Source organism: Gavia stellata, chromosome 27, assembly GCF_030936135.1.
Source record: "Gavia stellata isolate bGavSte3 chromosome 27, bGavSte3.hap2, whole genome shotgun sequence".
Taxonomy (NCBI): Eukaryota; Metazoa; Chordata; class Aves; order Gaviiformes; family Gaviidae; genus Gavia; species Gavia stellata.
This window is the reverse complement of record NC_082620.1, coordinates 9,271,825-9,298,747: the sequence shown is the minus strand read 5'-3', so window position 1 is coordinate 9,298,747 and position 26,923 is coordinate 9,271,825. Positions and strand designations below refer to the sequence as shown.

Genomic DNA, 26,923 nt, shown 5'->3' with positions numbered 1-26,923 from the left:
GCAGCTCTAGTGACCTGAAGAAAACTGCTCCGGATTTATACCGGTGACAAAATAAGAACAAGGTTTAGCCATGGTTTGCTCCCTGCTAGCTCTTCTGTGCCAGCAGGTTTGACATTGCTGAGATCATCTTTTGCTCACCTTCGCATTCTGTGCAAGTCAAAAGATTTGACCTCACGATACTGCATTGTAACAGGCTGCAACATTTCTCAGATAACCTGTGCAAGTCAACCTCGTAAGAAATTACTCATGAAATAAAGACACTGCTCACCAAACGGTGTGGAAATGATCCCCTTGTCACGCCAGGCAAGAGGCCTCAGGGCAACATATGCGACTACAGGTCCCATACATAATATGCTTAAGAGACAGCCCTTTTTGAGCACGCCTCGAGGACACGCTGCAGTCTCAGCGTAAGCCCCACCGCCGCTGCCCCGGAGCACAGCGGCACGGAACCGCACAGCGCTGGGCTCCGCTGCGAAAGCACTCGCCAGACAGGACACGCACCGCCGTAGCAACCTTACCAAGGCAGAGAGCAGCGCATGTGGCACCTGCGGCCGCTCTTCCTCCCTCTCTTACCTAGGAACGGAGCGGACAGAGACCCTGACCACCCACGGCTCCGCCAGCCCGGGCCGCAGCCCGCTGGCTGCTGTCACAGCCGCCACTCGGCCCCCTCCCGGCCGAGGCGACTGCGCGGGCACGGAGCGACCGCGGCGGGAGACGCCTCAGGGAACAGGGCCGCTCCCCCCGGGGCAGGAGGCACGGCCAGACCCGCCTATCCCGCGCGGCTCCCTCAGACGCGGCGCGGCGGAGCGGGCCGGGCCGGGCCGGGCCGGGCCGGGCCGGGCCGAGCCGAGCACTCACCGCGACATCCCGCACCCGCCGCCGCCCGCCTCGCCTCACGGCTCTCTGGGACGGGGCCTGGCCACGCATGCGCAGACGGCTCGGCCACGCGCGACAGTACCCGGGCGCATGCGCTAGGCCCGCCGGGCCGCTAGGGGGCGCGGCGGCGAGCGGCGCCGCGCCTCGCGTCCGCTCTCGCGCCGCTGCGACGCCCCTGCAACGCCCGGCCGCGCGGCGGCGCGGGGTGAGAGGTCGGGAAGATGGCGGCGGCCTTGGGGGAAGAGGTGCCGGACAACGAGGACTACTACTCGCTGTTCAACGTGCGGCGGGAGGTAGGCCTGGCGGCGGCGGCGGACGGCGGGGCCGGGCGGCGGGGCGCCGCCGCGGGGCGGAGCGGCGGGGCCGGGCGGGCCGTGACCCCGGTGCCCGCCTGGGCAGGCCGGGCCGCGGCCCTTGCGGGGCCGGGCGGGCGGGAGCGGGGCGGCCGCTGCCCGGGAGCGGGACTTCAGAAATCCGAACCGGATCGCAGGGCTGCTTGTTGTGTGCGCAGCGGGCGGGGCGGGGCGGGACGTGAGAGCCGGGGGAGAGGCGGTTGGTTTTTGCAGCGAGTTGTGCTGATGTGATTTTTCTCAGGGCGTGCGGTAGCTTGGTCTTAGACTCACCTCCGCGCCCGGGTACAGTCTACTTACCTCTTTGGTTGTATGTTCGTTCCTGTTCCAGTCAGCGCTGTGTGGACTTCCCAAATGTTTCCAAACTGGAAACACCTACGTTTTTTGCAAAACACCTCTCTCGTCAAAAAAAGGAGAATCAGTAGTCCTCGATTTCATTTTTAAGAATAGGTTGGTATTAACTGGTGTAGTTTTGCCACACTAGAACAGTTTGGAATTTAATGGCAGATAACTACGTTTTTTATAGTAATGATTAGGTTGATCATCAAAGATCTGAATGTATAAACTGTGCTGCAGTTTGTTTCATCAGCTGCAATAGCAAAATACATATATATGAAATGTGTATGTGCATATATGTAAACAGACTTAAGTATTCAGGCACATCAGCCTAGATGTTAACAATTTGAGCTGAAGAAGGCTTTTACTGAACTACTGCTACTGCGTGTAATAGGAGTTCAAAACTTAGAAGCAATTCAGTCTGATAGCTTTGAAAAAATTATCTTTGGAGTTAACGTCAGTACTTGGCAGCCTCGGTGGCAGTTTCATGTGTTTCATTTGTGGAAGTCTTCCGCATTTCTGGAGGAAAAATGTATGAAAGTAACTCTGTTTGCACAACTGTCTAATGCTGTGTGCTCTTTTTCGAAAAATTTCTGTACGACTCAAGCCCAAATCTTGTTAAAAGCCAGTGGGCCGTACTTTTGGATCACTCGACAGCTTTTGTAATTCATCCTCCCAAATGTCAGCAGTGTCCAGATGTAGAGGCTAAAAGAAAGGTAGGAACCACAAAAGGGTTGCAACTGCTTGGGAGATTAATAGCGAAGGCTTAATAGTTAACTTAGCTAGGCTTTCAGCTCTTCACTAGAGACCAGAAAATTCAGATTTGGTACAGCAGGGAGCTGGAAAACAAGTTAAAATGGTCGTTGAGGGAGTAATTCCAACTGAGAGTAGCAGTTGCTTTGTTAATTACCCCTTGCTAATTAAATTTACTAGTACTATCCTGCAAAGCAGTGGAATGCAGTGAACTCGCATTACTGTGTGCTGAGCCAACTTCATGTGGTGTGGCCGCTGAGCTTAAAATAATAGTTAACCAGTGAACTTTGCAGCCCCAACAAGGAGAATAAGCCTGCTGAGCAGTGATTTTCATATATGTGCATATATAAATGTTTAATCTTTTAGAGATTTCAATCCACTAAAAATGTGGTGGCCTGTTTGAGACATTAAATGAAGCTGTTTAAACCCCAAGTAGGGAGATGGGATGCCTTTTAATTTTGCCTGGAATTTTGGTAATAGAAATGTAACTTACATATGATTATTACTGACTTGCATATTTCATTGCAATTTGAAATGATGTCAGTATTTCTTTAGTGGTTTCTAAGAGGCTATTGCTCATGAAATATTGAACCGATGACGTGAGCTATTCAATGATGATGAAAGGCCCAATCCAACATTTTACTGAACATGGCATTTATGAAAAATGAAACTACTAATTTCTATTATATAATCAATAGCACATGAAACCATTTATCATTAATTTGATTAAAGAATGCCATTTTAGACCTATATGTTCCCTTGCCTTCTCAGTCGAGTTTAAATTCGATGTCCAAGAAAGCACAAGGTAGTAAAAAGAAGTAAACTAATCTGCAGCTACCTTTACTGTCTTGGGGCCAGCAAATTTGGCAGATGCCCTTTTGCTATATCATTTAGAAACATTAACATGAAATAGTACAAATGTGCAGGGAGAACATTTATTCTAAGCCATCCTCAAAATTGAATGGATTTCTAGCTTTCGTACACAAATTAATGCATTTTTTTGATGAAAACCCAGACTCCTTGCCACAAGTTGGAAAAAAGAAGTTACTTTAAGGAACAAACTTTTAGGGCCTTTATTTCCACAATGGAAGCTTGGAAACTGTGAAAGCTTCAGTCACGGAAGAGCATTAAGAGTAAATGGCATTTGGGTCTTTAAATTCTGTTATCAAAAAGTAATTTTCTGGGTGCTCCTTTCTCACTTGCTGGCATTGCATTCCTGTCTGTTGTAACCGCTGGCTATAACAAAGGGGATGACATTTTCCTGAAGGAGGCCAGCATGTACATGTCGTATTCTTTTGGTTATTTTACTTTGCATATTTCTCCTGGTGCAGAGAAGTGGCATTCTGCTTCCTGTGCCCTGGGAACTGATTCTTGCCTGGCCAGTTTTGTAACTGGCCAGTTGGTAGCTCTGTGAAGCTGCACGTGCTACCTGTGCCTTTCGGGGAAGTTCTGGTTGATTTTGGCAACGGCACTTCTAAATAGGTGTTAACCAGCCTCCAAGGAGTAGACAGCTGCTGCAATATAAGGACTGTTGCAGGAATGAGGTGAGAAAGGGGAAGTTACCAGGACTCTCTAGAGTCAAAAAATAATATTGCTGTGAGGTTGTCTCCTGAGAGATGATAATGAATATTCATTCCATTGATTCTGAAAGAGCCATCCGAAATCTGTTTCCACCATGTGTCTTTGGAATGAGGCCAGGTGCCATCTGAAATTCCAGAGTGGTTGTGGTAAAGAACAGGGCTTTTTTTTTTTTTTTCTTGATGCATTTAGTGACACACTATTCTTCTGGCTATCCATCTACTGCAGGTGTGTGTGTTTCTGCAGGCAGATGATGCACTTGCCTTTCTTACAGCACAACAGAGAGCCCTTGCTATATAGGAAGGGAGGTGCTAGGGAGCATAGCAGTGAAGGGACGAATGTAAAACTGTAGGTTTACGTTTCTTAACCTTTACTGCTGTGGAAAGTCAGTGCTTTTTGATAGTTATAGTGTCTACTTGAGGGTTTAAGGTTGAAATTCAAGTAGAATTTGATGTACATCTCTGGAATTAAGTGTTTTTGTCCTGAGGTGACTTTATTTTTCCTTGCTCTTCTGCATTGAATCAAGGAAACAGTAGTTGCCTAATAAAAACAATCTATGAACACAGATTGCTTCGGTGGTTTGGGGTTTTTTTACTTAACTTTTTATACCTAGGTATATGCTGATGAGCTGTTGCTGTCACTTGTTGCACTGTCAATAGTGTGGAAAATACCAGTGTGCTTAATTGAACATTCCATTAACATGTAATGAAACAGAAGTCCATTCTTGATTTTGTGTAAGTAAAAGTAGTGTAATGTTATAGCTGATGGACTTCTCTTTTAGCGCTGATCTTGAGAATGGTCTTTTTTAAATAACATTGGTTGTACTTGAATTCATTTTTCCTGCTTTTCACAGGCCTCTCAGGAAGAGCTAAAAGCTGCCTACCGCCGACTGTGCATGCTGTACCATCCAGACAAGCACAGAGACCCCGAGCTCAAAACTCAAGCTGAGCGGCTGTTTAACCTTGTTCATCAAGCTTATGAAGGTCAGTGGAAGTTTGAAGTTTGCAGAAACCATTTTCAGGGGTTTTCTAGAAGGACAGCTGTGTCTTCGTGCTTTTTTAAGAAGATAGATATTATTACAAAGTAATAATAAAATTTGCTGATATTTATCAATGCTTTGTTTCCTGCTTCTGTCCTGTAAATCAGAGGAGCAATGCAGTATAAATTCCGCAATGAACGAGATGTGGAGTCTCTGTCTTATTTCCTGCATGTCATAAATAATGTTTTCGCCACTTCCCTTACTTCTGAAAAGACTCTCCCAGAAGAGACTGAAAGGCTTCAAACAGAAAGGCAATGTCGTATTTTACTTGTGAACTGATGCATCCTGAATTTCTGTTCTCTATCACCTGGTTGTGGTCTCCACTGTTCTTCAGCAAATTCTTCCATATTTTAGGACGGAGATGACGACAATTGATTCATAGCAGTTAGAGGTTTTTTTTCTCATCCAAGGATGCCAAAGGCCTTTAAAAATACTCTGAATTAAGATGACATTTACTTAAATCCTGGTGTTACCATAGGTAATACATAGTGTAACTGAGGCACAAGGAAGTGATTCGTTAGCATTAGCTTGCAGCATTTTGCAAGTGTGATAAGAGGCACCTGGAATGCAAATGGATTAGAAGCTGGTAGGACTCTTCTGCATTAAAAAACTGGTGCAGCAAACTAGACGCCCGGTCACATAGCCTAAAGAGAAACTAAAGCAAGATGATGAATAAATATTCCTTTATTATACCTCAAAGATGAGCTAAAATAATTTTTTTTTTTACTCTCGTGTTTTCTGAATGATAAGCATTTGTTTCTTCCAGTTGGACTTGAACATGGGTGGAGTCTTTTACACTGCCCCTAGTTAGGCGTCAGAACATATGGAAGCTTTTGCTGGGGAGAACAGTGACGGTTTTACATTGATGAATGGGGAATAAAAACTCAGGATGCTTCAATAATGTAATTTTAATGTGATGAGCAGGTCTTACATTAGAGTCAGCTTTCCCTTTGAATTCCGTGGCTTTGCTCAGCTCTGTGTTGTGATGTATATGTAAATTGTTGCTCGTTTAGTACCACACGTGAGCATAATATTTTACAAGCAAAAATTTTGGCATCTTGAAAATAAGCCACCCCACCTCCTGCCTATTTTCTCCCCCTCCTCTTCCATCTCTTAATATCACACAACAAAAGATCTATTTTATCAGAATTTAAAATAGTATTTGCCTGTGACATTTAACAGGTTCAACAATCTTCAAGTAGTTCAGATCAAAGCTCAATTACTAGTATAAGCCTTTTCTTGCCTTAATATACACACCCAGCTCCCTGAAGACTCATCAGTTTCTCCACAGTCAAAAGAAATACATGATAATGATAAAGCTGGTCTTGGAACCCTGTGGGAAAAATACTGATGATTTTTTAATATTTTTTTTAAGGAAGGGTGTGGTATGAGAGATTATGCATTTAAACAGGCCTTACATTTTAGAGATTCTTCTTAATTCTACGTGCAGTCTTTTTCCAAAGTAACTGTTCTGCAGTCTCCTAGTGTATTTTATTTTCTCCATTGCATTGGGTGACTTTTTGGGAGATTTGCATTCTACATGCATTTTTGCAATTACCCTGTAGTTGATGTTTGGTAAGGCATTAACTGACTGATGGAAATTGCTGTGTTGGTGCTTGGCATGTTCCACATGTTTGGGCAGGGTGGGAAAAGATTGGTGAATAGGGATGGTAAGGAAGGTCAAAGGCAGGGAGTGAAGCACCAAAGAGCTTTGAAAGCTAGGCAGAGGTAGATGTCATTCTGCTTCAGAAAGTTTCCAGGGATTGCTATCGCTGAATTGCTAATAATCTGAATGATTGATTGTTAGAGGGCTTATGTCACCCTTTAGTCAAAGAAAGCAATATTAAAAAACCCTGCTGCATGTTCAGTTAGTCTGCATGTCTCTTGTGTTCTTTTCACTCTTTCATTTTAGAAGTAAGAGGAAAAAAAAAAAAAGGAATTTGTTGGGGGGAAAAGTCAGTGTGTCCTGTTAATATAGCATGTCAAAACATTAAAGGGAGTTAATGTAAAAATTGGATGCAACTGTAGAACAACGAATTTCCAGGATCTGTGCTTGAATTCCAAGTAACACTAGTGTCTTGGTCCGAAATTCGAGGAGAAGACCAAAAACTGAGTTCTCTCCTCTCTTTTGATTTTTAACTTGCAGTGCTTAGTGATCCACAGACCAGAGCCATCTATGACATATATGGGAGGAGAGGACTGGAAATGGAAGGATGGGAGGTGAGAGAAATCTAGCACCTTATGGCCAGTGGAATTGGCTAAACCCACGTTTATCTGACATTCTTGTTTTATCAAGCTGCACTGACACCTTCATGGTAATAAATGCCTGTTTGTTCGAAGGCAACCTTGTTTAGTTATTTCTGTATCTCTCTCTCTGCTGAAACACCATGATGGATTTTCAAAGAATACTTAGGTTTTTCACTTGACAAGAGAACAATAAACCTGACATTCAGAGTTCCCTAACAGCATATTACCGTGGCAGGCAATATCTTTGTCTGAGACAAATGTGTCGTTACTGTCCATCTAGTCTCATCTTTTTCATCTGAAACTTTTTTTTCAGCATCAGCTAGCTTCTGAGTTTGAAGTTACTTTTTCTTTCTGGGCTTTTTGGGGTTGGGGTTTTTTTGTTGGTTTGGTTTTTTTAGGCTTTGAAAGAGAACTTGTCCATTCCTGGCTTTCCTGTTGTTAAGTCCCCTTGCTAGCCTCTGCCAGTCTTAGTTGATTGCACTACGCTGCTTGCTGCAGAATCATATTGTGTTGCGTCAGGTCAGTACCAAGGTCAAGTTTGGAGTTAGTAGCAAGAAATGTGGAGCAGTGACAGTGTGTAACATTTTTGAGCTGCTTGTGGCAGACTTGATCTTATTTTGAAAAGCCAAATCCAATACTCTTTTTATCCATATCTAGAGCCATACCTGTTTAAAACCCTCATTCCCTGAGCCATGTAAGGTAAATGAATCAGCGTAGCCTAAAATCACAAAACAGTCACTTAATCAGTTTACCTCAGGCCAGAAACTTTCAGTCATTTTCATTTTTGTGTCTACACCTAGTAGAGAAGTTAAGGTATGGCTGTTGGTAACGGCTGCACTGCAGTATCTTGTACTTGTGGTCTGAAAGCTGTTTGCCCTGGTTTTGTCAAGGGGGTAGAAATAACAAGACTATTTTCCCTTCTCTCAAAGCATGGGGGTTTCTCTCATGCCTGCCATTTGATCTGGCCCAGGTGTTTGCTTCCAAACTCTGAGTATTGAAATTCATGCAGAGTGGCTTACAGCAGCAGCAGGGGCAACGTGTTAGAGCATACCAGGTCAGTGGACCTCCGTCCTGTCAGCAATGCAATGCCCTGAACATCCTCTTTCTGGTAATCTTTTGGGTTTTTCTTAATTTCTTTCTGAGCAGGTTGTGGAAAGGAGGAGAACTCCAGCTGAAATCAGGGAAGAATTTGAGCGTTTGCAGAGAGAGAGGGAAGAGAGAAGACTGCAGCAGCGAACTAATCCAAAGGTAAGCAAAGGCTTCATCCCAGTCTTAAGAGTGCATCCATAAATTATTATGAATATGCAGGGTGTGATGAGCCTAGATGAGGGGCTGTAGTAAATTGCCCCTTAGGTACCTACACTTAGTGAGTTACTTTTCCTTTTTTGAATATGCAGTTTCTCTGGACAATGTAGGGAGAACAGCTAATTCTTTGAGCAGTAATCCTCTGTTGAAAGTTATTTTTCTCTTTTTCGTTGAAACATGCAGGAGCAAAATACCTCTTTCAGCAATTTCAAGAAAACAGACGTTACACTGAAATGTTTATGATTTCTTTCCAAGTATTCCAAATAAAGCGAAACTCCCTGCAGTTACCTGTCAAGTTTTCCCTTTGACACTGCTGTAGTGTCACATCAATGCGGGGAGATACTCAAACGCAGCTTTGAAACCAATGAAAAATGTGAGGCAGCTACGAAACCAGCTGGGTAGCAGAACTCTTCCGGCTGCAGCAGAGTGAGCAAAATGAACTTGAACAGGATTGGGGTCTTGGCAGTTTCACAGTTAGTGTCTGTTTTAGGAAAGCTTGATCGCTCTCTCAGGATGAGAGTCATCGTGTATTCCATTTCCATCTCTCAGTCTGTTTGAGCAGCCATAAACTGACACTAAATGACCCACCTCGCAGCTGAATCTTGGCTGTTCAGAGATGATGAAGAATACCATGTTGAGGATAATGTTCTCATGGTAGCATTGGGATGGCAGGCAGAGGTGGAAATGACGATCAACTGCTGCTTCCTCTGTCACCTGCTGCGACTGGAATACTCCGATAGTTTAGAATGCTAATGCTCTTGGCTTGATAAGTATGCTAGGCAAACCCAGATTTTGTCAGGATCGTCACTGACTGAGGTTTCAAAGCTTGTTGAATCACAAAAGCCTTGGTTCTCATGCAGTGAGTAACATTATCCAAGAGCTGCATCTGCACTCACCAAATGTATTCATACTTTAGTTTACTTATATCTTAAGCTATCAGAAACCATTTTGTACCTATTTCTTGAAATGTGTTGGAAATCCGTTTCTTCTATTCAGTATAGAAGTGGTCCATGGTGGGGGAGCCTTAATTTTCCTCTGTCTACCCAAGGTAACCGCGCAGATATTTATGTAGACAAACTTTCTCCATCTTGTAAAAATAAACTGTAATGAGATGTCAATTTTTGTTTTATTTATGAATGCTTCTATTCCTGGTGGAAAACTGGGTATCCCCAGAGCTCTTACTGGAGGCTTGCAGTCAACACAGATTCTGCATCCTGAAGCACAGGTGGCAGTACTCTTTCGGTGGCTTTGAAAGAGGAGGTCTTCTGTGTCGTTGTCTTCATGCATGAACTTCTAAAGTGTTGTAGCGGAACTTGCGTAACCCAAGAAACAAAATACCGGCTGGTTAACTACTATTACTATTGTTTTTGAAGATTGCTGGTGTTTTCATGGTCAGCAGTTTAAAATCGCAATGTTTTCTGAGTGGACCGAAGTGCGAGTACAGTATGCTTAGGACTGTATCGGAAAAATGTCCATCTGGGAAGACCTGTAATGTTTTCAGATATTCACCTTGGCACAGACTTTGGATCTGTGCTGGCCTTAGCTAAGCAAATGGATTAATACAGATCACCAGGCTGTTGTGGATAGTGCACAGATACTAAGAACTTGTTTGTACTGGAAGGGTAAATAAGCGTAAGGTGTTACATGAGTATCTGCTGACATTATTCCAGGCAGGAAGGGATTTCTGGATGCCACAAAATGGGCAAGTTGAACTGTCTCTGCTGGAGATGAGAGTGACTGGGGTCAGAAGGGAATTCTTGGACAGGGGCATGGTTATCTCTACCTCATGCTTCTCTGTGACATTATGAATTTGACATTTTATCTGGGCGCCTCACCGTGGCTGTGAGCAGAAAAAAGCGGAGCTGTGTTGTAAGCCTCAGCCTCTCTGTCCTGTGATAAAATTAGCCATCTGGGTGTTTACAGCAATTGCTGATTGGCAGCCTATAGAAATGTCTCTCCAGGCAGTGTTCCTGTGGAATTAGGTAGCGCAGCTGTGATCATTTCATACACGAACGCAAGTTATTTTAAAATTTCCAACATTTTGTCAGTTCTATAAAATGGTTCCAGCAAAATAAAGCATTTTAACCAGAAATGTTGAGCAATAACCAGATGTAGGCAATTTGGCAGGTTTCAAATTGAGTCTATTATTTGCTTTTAGAGCTTTGTTTTTGCTTTCAAAGACGTGCAGAAGGGTTGAAAAGTTCATTACTTGATTTGAGAAGAATGCCTTCCTGTTAGGAGAAATTAAATCCTGTTATTTTCCTGCTGTGGAAGGTCAACATCTAAGAAATGCAGGTCCCTCAAGGCTTAGTCTTGCACAGCTTCCATATGTCACCTTCCAGAAGGTAAATCCCTAAGAAAAAAGGCGAGGAGAGAGTATATTCTTCTCTGGCACACCTCGTAATTCCATCAGTAAAGTCAGTTTCGTATTCACAGGATGGCAAAGGTGATTTTGAAAGACGATACCAGATAACAACCCTGATGGTTCTGTAGTGCTGCTTCCCAGCTTCCTGCCCCGTTAAGCTGGTGCACTTTGCAGCATCTTGCGTGCCTGCACCACTGACTTCTGAGCAGAGCTTTACAGCTTTTTCCCTGCTGCTTTTACTTTGGGGAGGGCTTTTACATTTCCAGTGGGCTGAGCAGGTGGCTGATGGGGAGTTGCGAGCAGCAGCGGTCTCCTCTCTATTATCCGGTGGCATAGGGGGTGCTGTCGTTCTCTGGGAATATTTTTAACTTTACCATCTGCTGCTTTTCCTGTGCTTGCACCTGAGCCAGTTTCCTTGCCAGGATCTATAGACCTCTGAGGGTGATTTCACCTGCTTGGTGGGAGGTGAAATGCCTGCATGGAGTCCACTGCTCACTTCAGCGAAAGGCAGCTAAATCAAAGATCTGCTGAGGAGCTGGGGAGGGAACAGAGAGATGCTCCTTTCCTCTGAATGGGTCTTGTGGATTTTCATGGACAGGTTCAGGTGTTTTCCTTTTTAATTGGGAGTGATATTTGTTCTAAAATTCATAGGTGTGAAAAAGGAAATCATAAGATTTTGAGTACGACTGAAAGAAAGGAGGTGCAATGAATTTCAGGAATGTGTGTGGACCTTGGTGCATCTTTACAAAGAGTACAAGCATTGCAGTAAGAATGAACATACTACAGTAAGATGTTTTTCAGTGTTTGGGGTTTTTTTTAATGCAAATTCTTGAGAAAGCATTACTGCTGCTTATATTCTGGTCCGAGTTGAAAATACGCAATTTTCTGTCTTTTTGCCATTCAAATTCAGCATGCTTACTATTCAGCATGTTATTCCTCGTTTAAAAATGTTTAACTTGGAATTCAGAGTTGCAGTCTGGCAAAGGCTCTGCGCTGAATGTGCCGCTCCACGTGGAAAACCTTTGTTTCCATCCTGCCTCTGTTACAAAAGATCTTGGGTTTTATACTTTCTTCAATTAAAGAGCATCAGGGAAAAATGGAAATAGTTCTCTCTTTTGTTAAAACAAATGCTCACCTGTATTTAGACACCTTTGATCAGCCACTCTGGAGTGCATTTGCTGGAATTTCGTTGAGTGGAGTTGACACTTTCTGTTTCTCTTTGGCTGTTCTACTCCGTGTCTTTCCAGAGGGCTGGAGCAGCAGCGCAGGGCTGTGCCGCATCCTAGGTGGTTGGCAGTTTTGCCTTGCTTTTCTCTTATTTTGACCTCGTTTCAAGGAACAGCACAAGATAGGAGAGGAGTGAAACTGAAGAAGCTGTAGTGTCAGGAGAGCACATCCCTTGAAGGTGATTTTGCAGATGGTTCCTGAAAAGTAGTCTTCTGCAGAAAGGGCAGAAGCTCGTCTTGATGCTGCCACAGACAGAACAATGAGCATAATTGCTTTGAAATTCGCCAGCCTGCCAAGAGTAAATTGTAAACAGTTGGGGCACAGCCCCTGTTCCAGAGTTCTTCTGGAAATAATCACACCTGCCTGTGTTAAAATATTTATCCAATTTTTGCTGCATAAGAAATCAGAAAATAAACATTGAGATGTACCTAGCCAGCTATTGAGTTTCGTTATACAAATTGCTCAGAGTTCATTCTGCGCTTGTGTGCAGAGGTGGGGTTTTTTTATTGCAACTGGTACATTTTGTATGAGCTGGAGTGCTGTTTAATAGGTCTATAGGGAAGGTTTCCAAAGCCTCTTGAAGTTATATGACCCAGACAAGGATCTAATCGTGCCCTTTTCAAATAAACCCACTCTTGCAGTTAGTTTGAGTGAGCACAGCAGCAGGTAGCCAGACTATTTAGCTGTGGCCTAGTTTTTTGTAGAAACAAGCTTTTCTATGGTCTGAGAAAGACTTTTAGCAAGTGGTAAATATTTCCTATGTTTGTCAAGCTTTTTTTCTGATTACAAGATATAAACTAGGAAAAAGAAAACAAAATTTTTTAATAATGAGGTCAATTGCAAGTGAATGATGCAGCTCAAAACTAAGTTGTTTCAGATAACTTGTAAGAAGAAAGCATTTAGAGGATTTCTGGCCAAGTTCCATTGAAGAAAATCAATTTCTAAAATATATTATTTCCACTTTAAAATACTGACAGAGCAGAGTCAGTGTTGGGGTGTGCTGGTTTTGCCTGCGATAATTTTCTTCATAGTAGCTAGTATGGGGCTATGTTTTGGATTTGTGCTGAAAACAGTGTTGATAAACAGGGATGTTTTAGTTATTGCTGAGCAGGGCTTACACACCGTCAAGGCCTTTTCTGCTTCTCACAACACCCCACCACCAAGTAGGCTGGGGGTGCACAAGAAGTTGGGAAGGGACACAGCTGGGACAGCTGACCAAAGGGGTATCCCATACCATATGACATCATGCTCAGCATCTAAAGCTGGGGGAAGAAGGAAGGGGGGGACGTTCGGGGTGATGGTGCTTTGTCTTCCCAAGTAACCATTACGTGTGATAGAGCCCTGCTTTCCTGGAGATAGCTGAACACCTGCCTGCCGAGGGGAAGTAGGGAATGAATTCCTTGTTTTGCTTTGCTTGCATGCACGGCTTTTGCTTTGCCTATTAAACTGCCTTTATCTCAACCCATGAGTTTTCTCACTTTTGCTCTTCTGATTCTCTCCCCCATGCCACTCGTAAGGAGTGAGCGAGTGGCTGTGTGGTGCTTAGTTGCTGGCTGGGGTTAAACCACGACATGGGGAAAGGAGAAACCTCCTGTGTAAAAGTGTTCTACCTACTTCTGTAATGTGTCACAATAGAAAAATTACCTACTGGTATTGCAAGTTGCATTCCTGCTGAAAAACTGTCTTTTATCCAGTTTATTTTATGATTTATATTGCTGTTTTAGAATGTTGTAATCATTCGTTTTTGTTTGTTTTGAATGTGTAAGAAATACATTTTAGAGTGGAAAAGGTCATTGCAGAACAAGAAAAAACTGCAAAAAAATTTAATCATATACAAGGATGGTTTAGCTATTTGGCCTATATGTGTTGGATGTTTGTTAATGCTAACTAGTTATTCACTTGTCATTCCTTAGGGAACAATTAGTGTTGGAATAGATGCCACTGACCTCTTTGATCGTTACGACGAAGAATACGAAGATGTGCCTGGGAGCAGCTTTCCCCAGATTGAGATAAACAAAATGCACATATCCCAGTCCATTGAGGTAAGGAGGGCAGACACTGCTGCTGGTGTGGAGCAGGGCCTGAGCTAATGAGGCACTACAGTGCAAAGCAACAGAAAATGAAACACTGCTCAGGGGGTTCTCATCTTGATTTACGGAAGGACGCGGTTACCAGCGTGGGTGGGAAGAGGAAGCTCAGTCCCAGCAGCACTGCGTGTTGACTGTACAGCATGCATTTGTGTGACTGGTTTGTAGGCTGCAGCGGTCCTGCCTTCCTGCTAGCAGGGAGGCTCAATCGTGATTGAAAACAGGTATCTAGTTCTCCCTGAACATGGAGTATTTAGTGTATGAAAACAAACAGTTCCCACTTTTGAGGATGTGGGTAAGGAAAAGAAGGGGGAGTGATTCTTCTGTTCCAGAGAGTTGAAGAAATTTAGTCTGCTAGTGAGATTAGCAGGGTTTGCAGCTCAGGGTCAGGACTTCAAGGTGGCACATTAAAGGTGTCACAAATATCTGGTACTGTAAGAATTTTCTCACTTTTTGCCATACGTGATACCTGGGCTTAGTGGAGGGCAAGGAGTCAACTGGAATGTTACATGTCTCTCTGAGCTTACAGTCTCTGCAGTCATGATTATGTCCTTGCAGAACATGCATTAAATGTGTGAATTGGGATCAGAGTAATTTGTAACAATATATTAATTTTTCAGGCACCACTGACTGCCACGGACACAGCAATACTGTCTGGTAACCTTTCCACCCAGAATGGGAATGGAGGTGGATCGATTAATCTTGCTCTGAGACGAGTGACTTCTGCCAAGGGATGGGGAGAGGTAAGAGTACTAGCTGTTAAGCATTTTTATATCCAGCCTATTTCAGGCTGCTTGGATTAGTTACCTAGTGTTTATTTCCTTTAGGCAACTTTAGCTCTGTTTCATCTCTCATTTTCTGCATTCTGTAGAATGTAGAAAAAGGAATTCTCAAAGGAATTTAAGAAAAAGGGAAGACCAAACTTTGTTTCCCCTTTCTGTCTGGCTGTGCATTTTGGACTTCACTTACACTGACAGAATCATTACCTGTTGTCTCCAGGGCCTTTCTAATTTCACTGTCTGAAGCCTCCCAGGTGCCTTCCGGAGGCTGTGAGCATGCATCTTAGGGCAGAGTGATAGTTTGCCTTCGTGTCAAAAAGTGCTCTGCTCACAAGGGAAGAAGTTATGGGGTAAAATAGTTTGACTCCCAAGCAGATGTGATCTAAGTAGCTGAAAGGTCCCATTTACCACCTGCAAGCTCTGCCTCACTAGACCGGTGGCTTTGAGATGCTGGTGACGTCGCTGTTATGGCTGGCTGGTGGCTGCTTTCTGCTTCTTCCTTTCTGCACACTGGCTCCTGCTAACCTGTTTCCTCAGCTTGTGAGAAATGGGAGTTTTCCTCTTGTTTGGGAATTGATAGACCGGAGGCATTTGATTTGCATCAGAGTTTTGTAATATTACTAATACTTGTGGATATTGCATGAGTCAATTGACTAAAAAAGCTTTAAAAAACCCATGTAATAAACTTACTTGGGAGATGCAGATGTAGTAGGAACTGCATTTGCAGGTTTTGTCATGGGAAGTGTCAAGTCTAAGAACTGCTTCTGCTAATGAGACTAAACAGCACCAAATAAACATTGAATAGCAGCCCTGGAAGTCACCCAGACTAGTGGATGAAGCAGCAGCCGCATTTTGCAGACGCTGAGATGGTGCAGCAGCACAACACTACCGTGAGGCTGTCCAGAGAAGGACTCTTATCCTCAGAGGGCAGAAGCCAAGCCTTGTTGTTTGCTGTTGTGGGGCTGTGGTGGAGGTGTTTTCTTCATTTTCACTGGAGCAACCAGAGCAGGTGCCAGTAGTAGTAGCCTGTAGCACTGCGAAACTGGCTTTGTTTTACTCATGAGGACTTGACTCAGTGAGACTCCTCTTACTCTGAATGCAAAGCTAGCAGAAAAGAGAGGATGCTGAAATATGTGGTAAATGTTACTCGGATGTGTAAAATGTCTGTGATGTAAATGACGCTTGTGAAGTACTTTGTCACTATTGTAAAAGATGTTTTCTTCTAACAATTCAACATTGTGCATTTAAACAGTTGGAGTTTGGAGCAGGAGACCTTCAAGGACCTCTCTTCGGTCTGAAGATATTCCGTAATCTTACACCAAGATGGTAAATATTAGAAAAATGGTCTAATGGCTAATATTCCACACTAAGGAACTAAATGACTTGAATTCTCTTCCGTGTTAATTCTGAATTTGTTTTCTATCCTACAAAATAAGGTATTTCTTCTTTAGACTTAAGGTTGTGCTTTAGTACTCATCAAAATTCTTGTATTCTTTTTGTGTGTTGGCATCCATTTTCATACTTCCAGTTTAAGGAAGGTCTGTGTTCCACATCCTTAGATTTGTATTTGATCTTGTCATGAATTCGTGATACTTGAGGCGTGATCTCACAATCAGAGCAAAAGAAGTTTGCTCTGGGAGCAGAACAAAAAGTTGGGGAGCTCTTACGGGGCTTCCATGTGTAAGACCGAGTTTCTGACAGCAAAAGAGGAGATGGTATGTCATATTTTAGGGAAATAATGCCAAATTTTCCACTAGTGTGGTGTCTGTTTACAAATGAATAGAGGTCTCAAGTTGCAAAGGAGAGTACAAGGTAAGGGTTGTGACTGAAGGCATATATGTTAGAGCATTGTAGGTGCCAGTGTAGACATCCTTCTTTTTATATTTTCTAACAGTAAATATGCCATTTCTCAGAGCTTATACAGCTCTGTAGACCCTGTAGAGTCCTTTAATGCTGTTTTTTGGAGCTGATGCTTGAGGATTATTAAATAGCAGGGCTGCTATCTTCTAGCAGCCAAGTGTGTTGCCTCCACAGAAGACCAGGGCTTTGTCTGCCTAGGGCAAGAAGGGTAAAGGCTGGAGGGTAGCCTGCTGCCTTGGCTGCAGTGTTGTGGCAGACCAAAAAACTAGGGCATAACCCTGCTCCTCTGGGCGGTGCTGTGGTCAGTATAGTCTAAATTAGTTTTGAGTTTTTCCTGGAAACCCTCAGGCATCATGCTCTTTACAGGATAGTCCCTGCATATTCAGCAAGGCTCCTGAGAAAGAAGGAATTTGAGGCCATCTGGGAGCCTGTGTTTTATCACTGATGAGGCTTTCCTTATTTCTCCTAGTTTCATCACTACAAACTGTGCCCTGCAGTTTTCATCCCGTGGGATCCGCCCAGGCCTCACCACAGTCCTAGCCCGCAACCTCGACAAGAACACAATGGGGTACTTACAGTGGCGGTGGGGCATCCAGTCAGCCATGAACACTAGTATTGTCCGAGATACAAAAACCAGCCATTTCACCATGGCATTACAGGTGAGAGTCCTGTTGCTGTACACAGGGGACAGTGATACCGTCCCGTGGGAGAGAAGTGCCTCAGCTTTTCTGTCCCAGCAGTATTTTGGCCTGGGACTAGAGAATAGCAGAGCAGTCGTTACTGTCTCGTACGAACACGTAACATAGGTAACCAGCTGCATTTGGCAGAGCTCAACACTTTGCACCCAACATTGTCATATCTAATGTGGGTCAGCTCAGATTAGAGTTAGGATGCAGAACACAGACTGCAGAGATTGCAGGCTGTGATGGGTCAGTGGCAAGCATTGCTATGCTTTCTGCATCACTTAAAGGATAAGAAAGGAAATTTGGGGGAACATTCAGTGCTGGCTGAGGGTAGGTTTTCATACATTTGTGCCTCTTGTATTTCAGCTGGGAATCCCCCATTCTTTCATGATGGTCAGTTACCAGCATAAGTTTCAGGATGAGGATCAAACACGAGTGAAAGGTTCTCTCAAGTAAGTGTGCAAGAGGAAATTCATATTACTCATGGCCTGAAGAATCTGTCCTCTCCTGCTGCTGTGGGCCTCCAGGTTCCACACAAATCAAATGCTTCTGTGGTCTTTGGGGAATCTGCTTTTCATTAACTAAATCTGGTAAATGCTGAAGTGAATGTCTTGGAGGCTTAGCTTTGTGTGCCTCTTCGGATAAGTGGAACTTAAAATGCTTGTGCGTGATATGTCTATATCATCACCAATAAGACAGCCAGAAGTTCTTGTAGTCTGTTTACTACTTTACAAGCCGAAAAGGTTAATCTCACCTTGTAGATACACCATGAATCTTCCAGTAACATCCCATCAACAGCTGCTGCACACAGATGTATTTCCATGTTTCACTTGTTGGGGAATTGCAGCATTCAGTAAAGAGAAATTCAAGAGTCTTCCCTGTCTCACCAGTTTTTGGTTCTGTCGTTCTAGGGCAGGTTTCTTTGGGACCATAGTGGAGTATGGAGCAGAGAGGAAGATTTCCAGGCACAGCATTTTAGGAGCCACCGTCAGTGTTGGTGTTCCCCAAGGAGTGTCTTTGAAAATCAAGTCAGTTCAAGATTACAACTGTAGATTGCAGAGGCTGACCATAACCTGCATTATTCTATTTCCAATATTCAGGTGGGAAGGTCCCAGTCTTAGGGCAATACAGGTATATTGATATATCACTGTGAAAGGTTGCAGCTGCCCTCACCTCTAATACAAGTGGTACCCATCGGAAGCAATGTGTGCCTTCTGTCGGTGTTACTCTGAGCCTGAGCCACCTCTTTCAGGACTAGTGTGTGTGTGCATCAAAATATTCTGAAAATACAGCTTAAAGTAAGGTTTGGAGCATTATGGTAAGTGGATGGAAGATTTCCAAAAATATTATTAGTAGAATTGGATTTAATTGCATTCCATTTTTATAACACTGTACACAAGTATATATTTGAATGAGTGAATTATCGTTAACTAATATAGGTGATTATACTATTAATAAGATGCCATTCACAAAGAGGGGCTGAACCCTTTAAGGGTTCATACACTGTATTGCACTTTTAATAGGTGCCAGCAGAGGGTGTGCCAGGATGCGGAAGCTGTAAAGCTGTGAAGACCTCTGTCCCAAGAAAACTAATGTTTTCTAAAATAAATATTATTATAAGTGTCAGAAAAATATAAATGTACTCCTTCCTTGTGGGCCCATGCTGGTGTTCTGAACATAGACCTTCTCTATAAGCATTTTCTTTTCTCTTGACGATGATGTTGGTCCCTTTCCCTGGTGAAATTAATGACCAAATAAATTCTCCTAAGATTAAAAAACCACTTTAGAATAGCCAGGTACTGTCACAAAAGATGTCTGCTACAGAAAAGTCTGGCTCTGGGTAGTGTCAACTGTCTGTCTTACCATTGTCTTGTTTTGGTTTATCAGATTTTCACCTTTTTGAACTCATCATTCATCTCTCCTTTGGTTCAGCAGCATACACTGCTGCTAAGTGTACTTAATCAAGCACATTAAACTCTGCGTTTCCTCTTACCTGTCACACTGTTGTTTTTTTGTTCCAGGTTGAATAGGGCTAGCCAGACCTACTTCTTCCCTGTCCACCTAACAGATCAGCTGCTTCCCAGTGCTGTATTCTATGCCACTGTGGGACCTCTAGTTATCTACTTTGCCATGCATAGGCTAATCATCAAACCCTACCTCAGGGCACAAAAGGAGAGGTGAGCTCGCAAGACTGTGTTTTAAATTCAGAGCTGGGAAGTCCCACTCAGGTGCTTCTGGGAGCTTGGTGCAAAGGCTGGGATATTCATCTGAGGCACTGTGGTTTACTACATCACCAATACTACTGAATTCTGGAAGCCTACAAAAATAGCTTGAAAGGTGGGGAAGAACCTTAAAACTGAGATCATTTGTGTGAGGTTGTGGGTCAGTTGTAATTGGGATGGGTAAGTAGACATCTGCCACTTTGTGGCTGAATCCCATCGACTGTGTAGACCTGATGTGATGTTGACTTCCTTATGCCAGAGAGCTGGAGAAGCAAAGGGAGACTACAGCCAGCGACATCCTTCAGAAGAAGCAGGAGGCTGAAGCTGCGGTAAGCCTTTCCTGTAACTAATGCCCCTTAGTTAAAGGAAGGTGTTTTCACTCTGGACTTTTCTGTTTTGGACACGGTGCCTGACACTGCTTGATTTTTGCTCTGCCCCTTGTGTTGTGACAGGTCCGGTTAATGCAAGAGTCTGTCCGGAGGATAATTGAAGCGGAGGAAGCCAGAATGGGTAAAGATTACAACACCATTTACTTGTTCCATAAATTTGGAGAGAGGAAGGAACAATACAAAGGCTGGGTGGTTGAAGGGGAGAAATGCAAGGTATTGTTTCTTCATTTCCACCCCTGATGAAGCACAGCGTAACTGCTGTTGTGCGTGTATTGGCGAAGTTCCATTATGATTTGGCTTCTGGTGCCTGAGTTTAGTAGGGATCCACTGAATATTATCTTGGGACATGCTGTGAGGTGGATCAACAGGGTGAAGACAATAGTCTGGATTCACCTCTTCACAAAAGAGAGGTGTGTATATAAATATGTGCAAAAGTTACAGTCTGAAGTTTAGGTTTCGCTGGTGCCTAGCTTACGCAGTTTGCCCCTGGGTTGTAATGGAAATCAGAATTCTGATGTTTGCTAGCAATTTCCAAGAAAACATTCCAAAGTGGACTGACATCCACTTGGACTGTCACATCAGTGTGGCATTGAAGTCACGTTGTTCTGTCCTAGTGCTAAAGATTGCTAACAAACACCCAAGTAGAAATGTTCTTCTGCCTTGAGAAGCACGAGTCCAGGCAGGGAAAATTTAAATGTCATTGAAAGCAAGAGAAAATGCCGGGATAGTCTTTTCATCAGTGTCTGCCTAGCTGTCAGTGGGAAGCCTTTCATCACATCTGTGGTTTCATGTGAAATACAGGTTTGATTGTAGTGAATGCCTGGTATGGGAAGTTTGTTAATGACAACAGCAGGAAGAATGAGAAGGTGAAAGTAATAGATGTGACTGTGCCCCTGCAGTGCTTGGTGAAAGACTCTAAACTCATCCTTACAGAGGCATCCAAGGTACGTAGCTGTTCTGTCAAAGCCCAGAGGTCAAATGTGTGACTCAGAATTTCGAGTGAATAATATGCTGTCCTACTGGGGGATTTCTCCAGTGTGCCTGAAGCTAGTGACTCTAGATGAATTTAGAGAAGCCATTTACATACCAAGTGTTATGAACCTCCAGGAACTTCTGTTTTTCTGGGCATTTCCAGTGCCAAAGAAACAGTGTCTCCATATTTTCAGTGTGGGACAGTGCGTGTTACAGGCTCTGGAGCTGTACACAAGAAACTTCCCAGCCCCCTGATTCGTTCTTTTCTGCATTTAGAACTTGCCACTGGGGAAGCGATTCCTTAGCTTCTTGTCTCATATCATTGGCAACAAAACTCTTTTTTTTTTTTTTTTTTTTTTAATGACACCTCATTCTGGCACTGATAAATGTTTTGGGTCAGTTGAAGAGCTGTGAAAGTCCATTCCCTGATGCTCAGTCTGTCCTTCTCTGGTTCAAGGCTGGGCTGCCAGGTTTCTACGACCCCTGCGTGGGTGAGGAGAAGAGTTTGAAAGTGCTTTATCAGTTCCGAGGAGTTCTGCATCAAGTGATGTCAGCTGACAATGAGGCTCTTAGGATACCAAAGCAATGTAAGTAGCAAGGACTGCTCTGCTTCTTCCTTCGGGAACCAGTAAAGGATTGTTTCAGCTCTGTGTGGCAAAGCACACAGAACTGGGGTTCTGGGGTTCAGAACTGGGATTACTGAAATGGACTGACCATGATACGCCTCTGGACTATGGCCTAAAAGAGCTCAGCAGTACCACTGCAGCTGTTTATACCATCTAACCTTATATATCTAACTGGAGTTAGAAGCAGAGGCCTCCTACAGTTGCTGGTGTCCCTGTCGGGCAATTCACAGCATTGGATTGGCCTTTGAGGAGTGAATTGAATGTATGAAGGCAAGGTTGGAGGCCTGAGCCAGATTTCTTCCTCATCCCTGCTTATCTACCTGCCAAAGCATTTTCCCTGACAGAATAATTTTATGAAACCGATACCTGCTAGTGACAAGTCTTACTGGTACTCCTGTAGGTCTGGGGAGTTGGCTAAAGGGCACAAACCTCGTGTTTACTCTAGACCAGCTCCCTCACCCAGTTTAAGAAGCATATCCAACTTACAAAGCTTCCAGCTTACAAAGCTTCCATAAGTGCATTGGAGGCGTATATGAATCGTGTTCAATTAGCAGCCAGAAATGTTCCTGTCTCTCCCTTGGTACAGTGGTAAGTTCAAACTAGAATGTGTCTCATCCGATAGAAGTGGCGTGTTTCCATTTATTGTTCTCATCCAACAGCTCACAGAATCGATGCAGATGGCTAATCTGGTGAGAGTGTGTGCATCCGTTACAGTACTTGGGTCAATGGAAACTACAAAACCTTCCCTGGACGCTACAAGTTTGAACAGAGACATTTTTATTTTTACTATCCATATAGCAGGTGGTGTCCTACCAGTTATGTTAGGAGACAAAATGAGAGAACCTGCTTCTACAGGTGGCTCCAAGGCAATACTTCTCTGAATTGTGGCTCAGTAACCAATAAAGCAACGTGACTCTGAATGCGCAGTGCTTTCTGCTGAGGTTGTGTGAGCGGGCACTGAGCACCACCCGTCATGCAGCCATGTCTTTCCTGCTGCGATTTGGCCATGGTCCGTTTGTGCGGTCTCACATACATGTTCTTGCACTGAGCAGGGAAAAAGAGCTGTTGTTCTCACTTCTCGACATACTTCCTGGGGTAGGTAACATACCTTTTTCTGCTCCTGAGGAGAAGTTACGTTCTCTGGCTACCTCCTGGAAGGCCTCTGTGTAAATACTTTTGTTGGAAAGAGAGGAGAGATTGTTTTCCATCTCAAATCTGTATTTGAAATGTACTTGTTAAGAACAAGTATGTTTGAAATGAAGTTCTTTACCTGTTGTAGTAACATGGACCTCCTCAGCATGAATCCATCCAGCTGCTCATTTCAAACACTGCTATTCCAGACAAGGACAGGGGGTATAATAGTCTTATTAATTCTTCTGCCACCTAGAACCATGTACTATCAAGCTTTTCAAGAAAAGAGGAAAGCAAGTGGGGGAGAAGGACAGCAATTATTTTCATTTGATTCTGATGCTGCAGCTATCTCTTCCCATCTATCTAATTTATTTCTAGGAAAAAGACGAACATAGTTTATACAAGTAAGCGAGACCAAAGTGAGGAGAGATGCCAAATGGGTAAAGAGCTGAAAACAGAAAATTCAGCTGCCCTTTCTAAAAAGCATCAGTTATGTCATAAATCTATTGGATTAATCTTGTATAGAAGCCATGCCAGTGATTTGCCAGCAAAAAGGACAGTCCTGTTCTAGTGACACAGCAGATGGAAACGGCAGCCTTACAGTGTCTACTACACACTGTGTAGGTCAACACTACCAAGGCTTTTTCATAAAGAAAAGGAATAATCATGGCTATTTCTGTCACCGTTCTGCTCTTAGTGGGTCCTAGAAGAGCCTTTGTTGCTTACATGTGAGAAACGGGGCTGGGGGGGAACACGACGGGACATGTATCTTGGCCGTGCATTGTTGCTCTTGACAACTACTACCATAAACCATTTCCTGACATATACCTGGCCCCTCTTTCTGGGCAACTGGGGTTCTCTTTGCTCAAGTCATTGTAACAGGAGAATTAGATTTCTAAAAGCAGACTTATTTGAGCCAGTCTGAAAGAGATGCTCCCCCCCTTTAAAAAAAAAGTTCATATAATGAAGGGGTGTTCACTTGTTTTTATTAAAAACAAAACTCTTCAGTTGTGACCAGCTCCTGGTGCAGGATTTTACTTCACTTGCAACCAGTGCTCTGTTCATCTGAAATTACATGTAAAATGTGCAATAAATTATATTCAGCTGAAAAGTAGCCCACATTCCCTTTGCATCTGTAAGACACTCTTAAAAATAAACTCCTGAAAAGCAAGGGTTGCAAGTTTTGTAAATGTAACTGCACCCTCTGTCACATCCTGCTTATTGACCTCTGTTGATCGCTTGTATGTGTAAGTAGTTGAATAGTTGAACTGGGCAGAAATCTCCACCAGAAATGCCTTTTTTCATGTCCTGTCCCTGCATGAAGTGTATGGTCAAGAGTGAGAGCCAGTCTGTAGTAACTAGGACATGGCAAAATACTCCCAGGAGGAGTACTGACAATTAAGCTTTGCCTAAGCAAGTGTAAAATGACAACACATTTACTGCTAATTACAAAGAAGAATCTTAGCATAGCCCCGTATCTAGCAGAGCAATGACACTGAGGAGTGTTTTTATGAAAAAAGTTTTCACAATAAAACAATTCTCATTTCTGACAATTTCCTGAGATGCAGTTTGTGCTGTCATGAACGTGTTTTCTTGCATAGTCTACATTAAAATGTAGAGAAATAGCAATGTGATTCTAAAAACTGCTTCAGTACTTCAGGATTTCCCATGGTATTTCTACACTTGAAAAATAACATTTCTGAGGGGCAGAGTGCATTGCTCCTACTCCAGCAGGTAAAACCTGTAACAAGGTAGCATTTTTGGGTGCCAGCTTTAAAATGCCATAGAAGTGTGAGGTGACACATCTGTCGCTAATTGACCCAGCAAATGCTTAAAATACCATAATGAGGATCCGGGAACACACACTAGTCTTTTCAGCCAGAGCCTTTAAACTGTAAATTTTTGAGGTGGAGATACAGGTTTAGGATTTACTTTTTAGAGTCTTCCCTTATCTTCCTGTATGTGCTCTCATCTTTGACAATCATGTCCTGAGGTGGCTCAGCCAGTGAAAGGCTACAAGAAGCCACAGCTCCAGGCACCAGTTCTGCTGTAAAAACTGTCTAAACCTCCTCCCATGCAACGCAACCAGTATGATCATACCTGAAGACGGCTTAGCTGCCGGGCCAGGGCTTGGAGTCAAGCAGGTGCTTTCCTCTTAATCACAGTTGTGTTCTCATCAGAGAACTGACTCGGTTCTCCTGCCTTCCCCCTCTGTGCTGTCTTCCCAAGCACCTTGGAATTATCTTTCTCTCTAATTGGAAAGACATTTGTGCAAGGGACAGATGAACCTTAACTTTGTACTTTGAACATTTGAATTTGCAACGCTCGTTAAAGTAAAATCCCTCACGATTAATACTAACACAGGCTTGCCCCGTTCCCTGGCTAAATGTAATAAAAAGTATATAGCTTGTTTTTTCCTGCCAGATCAGCCCATCAAGAATTCAGACTCTTGCTTTTCCCCTCCTTTCAAGTAGTGCGAGTGCCATTCCCCATCCACGAGGCTGCCACAGCAGGTAGTTGTGAGCTCCATTTTTGCTTCCCTGCAGTGTTTGTAATTGCCAAGTGTTGCTGAATTGTATCCACACGCCAGAGTCCGCTGCCCGACTGTCTCCTCCCTTGGAGCCAGGTATTGGGTTGGTCTCTCCTGCGGAATACTTACTCCAGCCCACCTCCTCCTCTCTTGCTTATTTTCTATGAGTGCAAAGTTTTAAAGAGACTGTAAGAATAGCCCCACTTGAGAAACCGCTACTTTCAACAGCGCCATTTCTGCACTGTGAGAAGCTGCCAATTTACAGCTACAACTCCTCTGACTTCTGTTTATCACTCTATATAATACAAAATTACAAATAGAATTAAAATAGAAGCTATAAGCAACCAGAGCTTAGCTTCTAACATGATCCAGTGCCATTTGCAAAGAGTCAAGCCATCTTTTAAGTTTGCTAAGATGTTAAGGCGGCTGCTTTGAATGCAGCTGGCTGAGCAGCAGTGCCTTCGCAGTCGTGGGACGTACAAGAGCTGAGGGGTGGCACCAAGGCACCAGCATCCCTTTGGTGGTTTGGGGTCCTCAGTGCTACCCTGCAGTGGGACAGGGGTGGGAAGGAAGGAGCTCTCCTTCAGCACAGCTCCCCCAGGGTTTAAAGGGGGTTTGGTTTGGGTCTGGCTGAGCGGGCCAGTCTTCGCGAGGCAGATGCAGCACAGCCCAAGCTCTGTTTCTGAGGCTGCAGCACCCAGTCCTGCAGGGACCCAGCTCCCAGGCAAGTGGGACAGGCATGGGGTCACCTTGGCCAGCCCTTGATTTGCTCTGCCGTAAGCCTGGCTTCTACACACCAAACTCGCCTCCAGGCGCTCTCCACGAAGGACCCCCGCCAGGACCACACACTGCCGACTCTGTAGGCATCTTGACCCAAGCTCTCTCCCCCAGGCTCGCGCCAGCCTTCACACCTTTCAGTGGGTCCCTGTCAGCAAGCCCAGTGCAGCATCCCAGCTGCCTTCAGCCACTCTGGGCTCCTGCAGCAGCAGGAGGCATCGCCTGCCTCCCATTGCTCCACCCTGCCCCATGCTTGTCCCTGCACCAGCGCTCCACCACGATTTACCTTACAGCAAAGGCTGGGCAAGGAGCAACCACTACAAAGAGAGGTGGGGATACCTGTCAGCACATGAAAGATATGTTTGCAGCACTTCCTATCCATACCTGACTTTGTGTATCATCTAGGGAAGAGTGCTTGAAGTGTCGAGTCTTGCTGCCACCTGGCACAACTGCTTTACACACCAGTAAATCATAACAGCAGACTCCTGAGTTCTGAATAAAACAAAAGCATTGTTCACTTGTTTCACATTTAAGAAAAAAACATGGTTCATTAAAACAGTTTTAATGAAAAAATAAAGTTCTGAATTAAACTATAATTATACATGGCTGAAAGTGATGAACTAAAAGAATGGAGATGGTACTTTTTTTTTTTCCCCTCTCTGCTGATATTGTAATGTGCTGGACTTGTCAGACACCATGTATTGGGATAAATCTGAAAAGGTAACAGAACAAGAGTCAGACACATTGATTAGTATCGAACCTCTGTGAAAAAGAGGCAGTTTGCTTGGCAG

The 26,923-nt window shown here is 43.8% G+C and overlaps 1 protein-coding gene across 1 annotated transcript; it reads left to right on the top strand.

Annotated features, from left to right (window-relative positions):
- Window positions 1-1,097: 1,097 nt before the first annotated feature.
- DNAJC11 (DnaJ heat shock protein family (Hsp40) member C11) lies at window positions 1,098-22,614 on the top strand. The gene is made up of 16 exons (XM_059830031.1): window positions 1,098-1,169; window positions 4,747-4,876; window positions 7,079-7,152; window positions 8,326-8,427; window positions 13,990-14,118; window positions 14,784-14,906; window positions 16,195-16,268; window positions 17,272-17,461; window positions 17,852-17,937; window positions 18,397-18,513; window positions 19,507-19,662; window positions 19,967-20,036; window positions 20,160-20,217; window positions 20,898-21,040; window positions 21,526-21,655; window positions 22,354-22,614. The coding sequence occupies exons 1-16, from the start codon at window positions 1,098-1,100 to the stop codon at window positions 22,377-22,379; spliced, it is 1,680 nt and encodes a 559-aa protein (XP_059686014.1). The 3' UTR covers window positions 22,380-22,614.
- The last annotated feature ends 4,309 nt before the right edge of the window (window positions 22,615-26,923 follow it).